Source organism: Labrus bergylta, chromosome 11 (assembly GCF_963930695.1).
Source record: "Labrus bergylta chromosome 11, fLabBer1.1, whole genome shotgun sequence".
Taxonomy (NCBI): Eukaryota; Metazoa; Chordata; class Actinopteri; order Labriformes; family Labridae; genus Labrus; species Labrus bergylta.
The window spans coordinates 30,755,830-30,761,489 of NC_089205.1; the positions used below are offsets into that span (position 1 = coordinate 30,755,830).

At 47.9% G+C, this 5,660-nt stretch overlaps 1 protein-coding gene across 1 annotated transcript in view; it reads right to left on the minus strand.

Annotated features, from left to right (window-relative positions):
• abcf3 (ATP-binding cassette, sub-family F (GCN20), member 3) overlaps window positions 1-5,450 on the minus strand; it is an 18,489-nt gene extending 13,039 nt beyond the window's left edge. Inside the window, exon 1 of the mRNA XM_029281975.2 lies at window positions 5,326-5,450. Coding sequence (XP_029137808.1) covers window positions 5,326-5,398 — 73 coding nt within the window. The 5' untranslated portion in view covers window positions 5,399-5,450. The remainder of the gene's footprint in view (window positions 1-5,325) is intronic.
• Window positions 5,451-5,660: the final 210 nt, after the last annotated feature.

Consider the following 5,660-nt stretch of genomic DNA (forward strand, 5'->3'; position numbering starts at 1 on the left):
GCAGCAAGTAAACAGACTGTAAAATCTGCAGGTAAACAGACTGTAACGTCTGCAGGTAAACAGACTGTAACGTCTGCAGGTAAACAGACAGTAATGTCTGCAGCAGGTAAACAGACTGTAATGTCTGCAGCAAGTAAACAGACTGTAACATCTGCAGGTAAACAGACTGTAACGTCTGCAGGTAAACAGACAGTAATGTCTGCAGCGGGTAAACAGACAGTAATGTCTGCAGCAGATAAACAGACTGTAACGTCTGCAGCGGGTAAACAGACTGTAATGTCTGCAGGTAAACAGACAGTAATGTCTGCAGCAGGTAAACAGACTGTAACGTCTGCAGCGGGTAAACAGACAGTAATGTCTGCAGCAGGTAAACAGACTGTAATGTCTGCAGCAAGTAAACAGACTGTAACATCTGCAGGTAAACAGACTGTAACGTCTGCAGCGGGTAAACAGACAGTAATGTCTGCAGCAGGTAAACAGACTGTAATGTCTGCAGCAAGTAAACAGACTGTAACATCTGCAGGTAAACAGACTGTAACGTCTGCAGGTAAACAGACAGTAATGTCTGCAGCGGGTAAACAGACAGTAATGTCTGCAGCAGATAAACAGACTGTAACGTCTGCAGCGGGTAAACAGACTGTAACGTCTGCAGGTAAACAGACTGTAACATCTGCAGGTAAACAGACTGTAACGTCTGCAGCGGGTAAACAGACTGTAACGTCTGCAGCGGGTAAACAGGCTGTAACGCCTGCAGCGGGTAAACAGACTGTAACGTCTGCAGGTAAACAGACTGTAACGTCTGCAGCAGGTAAACAGACAGTAATGTCTGCAGCAGATAAACAGACTGTAACTTCTGCAGCGGGTAAACAGACTGTAATGTCTGCAGCAAGTAAACAGACTGTAACATCTGCAGGTAAACAGACTGTAACGTCTGCAGGTAAACAGACAGTAATGTCTGCAGCGGGTAAACAGACAGTAATGTCTGCAGCAGATAAACAGACTGTAACGTCTGCAGCGGGTAAACAGACTGTAATGTCTGCAGCGGGTAAACAGATTGTAACGTCTGCAGGTAAACAGACTGTAACATCTGCAGGTAAACAGACTGTAACGTCTGCAGCGGGTAAACAGACTGTAACGTCTGCAGCGGGTAAACAGGCTGTAACGCCTGCAGCGGGTAAACAGACTGTAACGTCTGCAGGTAAACAGACTGTAACGTCTGCAGCAGGTAAACAGACAGTAATGTCTGCAGCAGATAAACAGACTGTAACTTCTGCAGCGGGTAAACAGACTGTAACGTCTGCAGCGGGTAAACAGATTGTAACGTCTGCAGGTAAACAGACTGTAACGTCTGCAGCGGGTAAACAGACTGTAACGTCTGCAGCGGGTAAACAGGCTGTAACGCCTGCAGCGGGTAAACAGGCTGTAACGCCTGCAGCGGGTAAACAGACTGTAACGTCTGCAGGTAAACAGACTGTAACGTCTGCAGGTAAACAGGCTGTAATGTCTATAGCAGGTAAACAGGCTGTAACGTCTGCAGCAGGTAAACAGGCTGTAACGTCTGCAGCGGGTAAACAGACTGTAACGTCTGCAGGTAAACAGACTGTAACGTCTGCAGCGGGTAAACAGGCTGTAGCGTCTGCAGCGGGTAAACAGGCTGTAATGCCTGCAGGTAAACAGACTGTAACGTCTGCAGCGGGTAAACAGACTGTAACGCCTGCAGATAAACAGACTGTAACGTCTGCAGCGGGTAAACAGACTGTAACGCCTGCAGGTAAACAGACTGTAACGTCTGCAGCGGGTAAACAGGCTGTAACGTCTGCAGCGGGTAAACAGGCTGTAACGCCTGCAGGTAAACAGACTGTAACGCCTGCAGGTAAACAGACTGTAACGTCTGCAGGTAAACAGACTGTAACGTCTGCAGCAGGCAAACAGGCTGTAACGTCTGCAGGTAAACAGACTGTAACGCCTGCAGCGGGTAAACAGACTGTAACGTCTGCAGGTAAACAGACTGTAACGTCTGCAGGTAAACAGGCTGTAACGTCTGCAGCAGGTAAACAGGCTGTAACGTCTGCAGTAGGTAAACAGACTGTAGCATCTGCAGGTAAACAGACTGTAACGTCTGCAGGTAAACAGGCTGTAACATCTGCAGCAGGTAAACAGACTGTAACGTCTGCAGGTAAACAGACTGTAACGTCTGCAGCGGGTGAACAGACTGTAACGTCTGCAGGTAAACAGACTGTAACGTCTGCAGCAGGTAAACAGGCTGTAACGTCTGCAGCAAGTAAACAGACTGTAACGTCTGCAGCGGGTGAACAGACTGTAACGTCTGCAAGTAAACAGGCTGTAATGTCTGCAGCAGGTAAACAGGCTGTAACGTCTGCAGCGGGTAAACAGGCTGTAACGTCTGCAGCGGGTAAACAGGCTGTAACGTCTGCAGCGGGTGAACAGGCTGTAACGTCTGCAGCGGGTAAACAGGCTGTAACGTCTGCAGCGGGTAAACAGGCTGTAACGTCTGCAGCGGGTAAACAGACTGTAACGTCTGCAGGTAAACAGACTGTAACGTCTGCAGCGGGTAAACAGGCTGTAGCGTCTGCAGCGGGTAAACAGGCTGTAATGCCTGCAGGTAAACAGACTGTAACGTCTGCAGCGGGTAAACAGACTGTAACGCCTGCAGGTAAACAGACTGTAACGTCTGCAGCGGGTAAACAGACTGTAACGCCTGCAGGTAAACAGACTGTAACGTCTGCAGCGGGTAAACAGGCTGTAACGTCTGCAGCGGGTAAACAGGCTGTAACGCCTGCAGGTAAACAGACTGTAACGCCTGCAGGTAAACAGACTGTAACGTCTGCAGGTAAACAGACTGTAACGTCTGCAGCAGGCAAACAGGCTGTAACGTCTGCAGGTAAACAGACTGTAACGCCTGCAGCGGGTAAACAGACTGTAACGTCTGCAGGTAAACAGACTGTAACGTCTGCAGGTAAACAGGCTGTAACGTCTGCAGTAGGTAAACAGACTGTAGCATCTGCAGGTAAACAGACTGTAACGTCTGCAGGTAAACAGGCTGTAACATCTGCAGCAGGTAAACAGACTGTAACGTCTGCAGGTAAACAGACTGTAACGTCTGCAGCGGGTGAACAGACTGTAACGTCTGCAGGTAAACAGACTGTAACGTCTGCAGCAGGTAAACAGGCTGTAACGTCTGCAGCAAGTAAACAGACTGTAACGTCTGCAGCGGGTGAACAGACTGTAACGTCTGCAAGTAAACAGGCTGTAATGTCTGCAGCAGGTAAACAGGCTGTAACGTCTGCAGCGGGTAAACAGGCTGTAACGTCTGCAGCGGGTAAACAGGCTGTAACGTCTGCAGCGGGTGAACAGGCTGTAATGTCTGCAGCGGGTAAACAGGCTGTAACGTCTGCAGCGGGTAAACAGGCTGTAACGTCTGCAGCGGGTAAACAGGCTGTAACGTCTGCAGCGGGTGAACAGGCTGTAATGTCTGCAGCGGGTAAACAGGCTGTAACGTCTGCAGCGGGTAAACAGGCTGTAACGTCTGCAGCGGGTAAACAGACTGTAACGTCTGCAGGTAAACAGACTATAACGTCTGCAGCAGGTAAACAGGCTGTAACGTCTGCAGCAAGTAAACAGACTGTAACGTCTGCAGCGGGTGAACAGACTGTAACGTCTGCAAGTAAACAGGCTGTAATGTCTGCAGCAGGTAAACAGGCTGTAACGTCTGCAGCGGGTAAACAGGCTGTAACGTCTGCAGTAGGTAAACAGACTGTAGCATCTGCAGGTAAACAGACTGTAACGTCTGCAGGTAAACAGGCTGTAACATCTGCAGCAGGTAAACAGACTGTAACGTCTGCAGGTAAACAGACTGTAACGTCTGCAGCGGGTGAACAGACTGTAATGTCTGCAGGTAAACAGACTGTAACGTCTGCAGCGGGTGAACAGACTGTAATGTCTGCAGGTAAACAGACTGTAACGTCTGCAGCAAGTAAACAGACTGTAACGTCTGCAGCGGGTGAACAGACTGTAACGTCTGCAAGTAAACAGACTGTAACATCTGCAGGTAAACAGACTGTAATGTCTGCAGCGGGTAAACAGGCTGTAACGTCTGCAGGTAAACAGACTGTAATGTCTGCAGCGGGTAAACAGACTGTAACGTCTGCAGCAGGTAAACAGGCTGTAACGTCTGCAGGTAAACAGACTGTAATGTCTGCAGCGGGTAAACAGGCTGTAACGTCTGCAGGTAAACAGACTGTAATGTCTGCAGCAGGTAAACAGGCTGTAACGTCTGCAGCGGGTAAACAGGCTATAACGTCTGCAACAGGTAAACAGACTGTAACGTCTGCAGCAGGTAAACAGATTGTAACGTCTGCAGCAGGTAAACAGACTGTAACGTCTGCAGGTAAACAGACTGTAACGTCTGCAGCAGGTAAACAGACTGTAACGTCTGCAGCAGGTAAACAGGCTGTAACGTCTGCAGCAGGTAAACAGGCTGTAACGTCTGCAACAGGTAAACAGGCTGTAACGTCTGCATTAGTGTTATTTTAGGGTTTTAGGGTACTACTATTAACAGTAGTGAGTTACTGATAGTTAGTTAACAGTAGTTATAGTAGGTTTAGTGGTAGTTAGTTGTAGTCTCAGTGATAATTAGTGGTAGTTATAGTAGGTTTAGTGGTAGTTAGTTGTAGTCTCAGTGATAATTAGTGGTAGTTATAGTAGGTTTAGTGGTAGTTAGTTGTAGTCTCAGTGATAATTAGTGGTAGTTATAGTAGGTTTAGTGGTAGTTAGTTGTAGTCTCAGTGATAATTAGTGGTAGTTATAGTAGGTTTAGTGGTAGTTAGTTGTAGTCTCAGTAATAATTAGTGGTAGTTATAGTAGGTTTAGTGGTAGTTAGTTGTAGTCTCAGTGATAATTAGTGGTAGTTATAGTAGGTTTAGTGGTAGTTAGTTGTAGTCTCAGTGATAATTAGTGGTAGTTATAGTAGGTGTTAATTAATACTTTGTAGGACACCTCCAGGGTTACAGCGGGTCACTGTTCGGTGTTTTGTCCATCCAACCGGCACTATAACCGTCCAATAAATACATTTTTTTTTCGGCCTAGCTGACCTCACCTCACTGAACCATGCCGGGCTAACCGGTGTCTCCCCTCTAGCCCGGTTAGCTCAGCCTCCTGTTAGCATGTTAGCTATGTAAGGAAACTGCCGTTCGGACCGCTCCACCGGCCCGGAACACTGTGGCCCTGTCCCCAATAAACAGCGACCCTAACCCCGGCACACAGCCGCCCTCACCCCGGTGTCTGGCTCTGTCCCTGACCCCTCACCTGTGATGTAGTCGAAAAGCTCCGTGTCGATCTCAGGAAACTCGCTCTTCAGGATGTCCACGTACGTCGCCATGATACCCGGCCCTGGAGTGTGCCGTGACGCGCATGCGTTAGTATGACAGCGCTGCGAATTGTGGGGGATGACGTTCTTAAATTAGTTGTAGTTGTTATGACTATTGGTTTTTTATGACGAAATTATTGAGCTCACGTGACTTCATCTTTATAACTGTACTGGTGGAGAGTTTACCTGTACTGGTGAAGAGTTTACCTGTACTGGTGTAGTATTAACTGTACTGGTGTAGAGTTTACCTGTACTGGTGTAGTATTAACTGTAC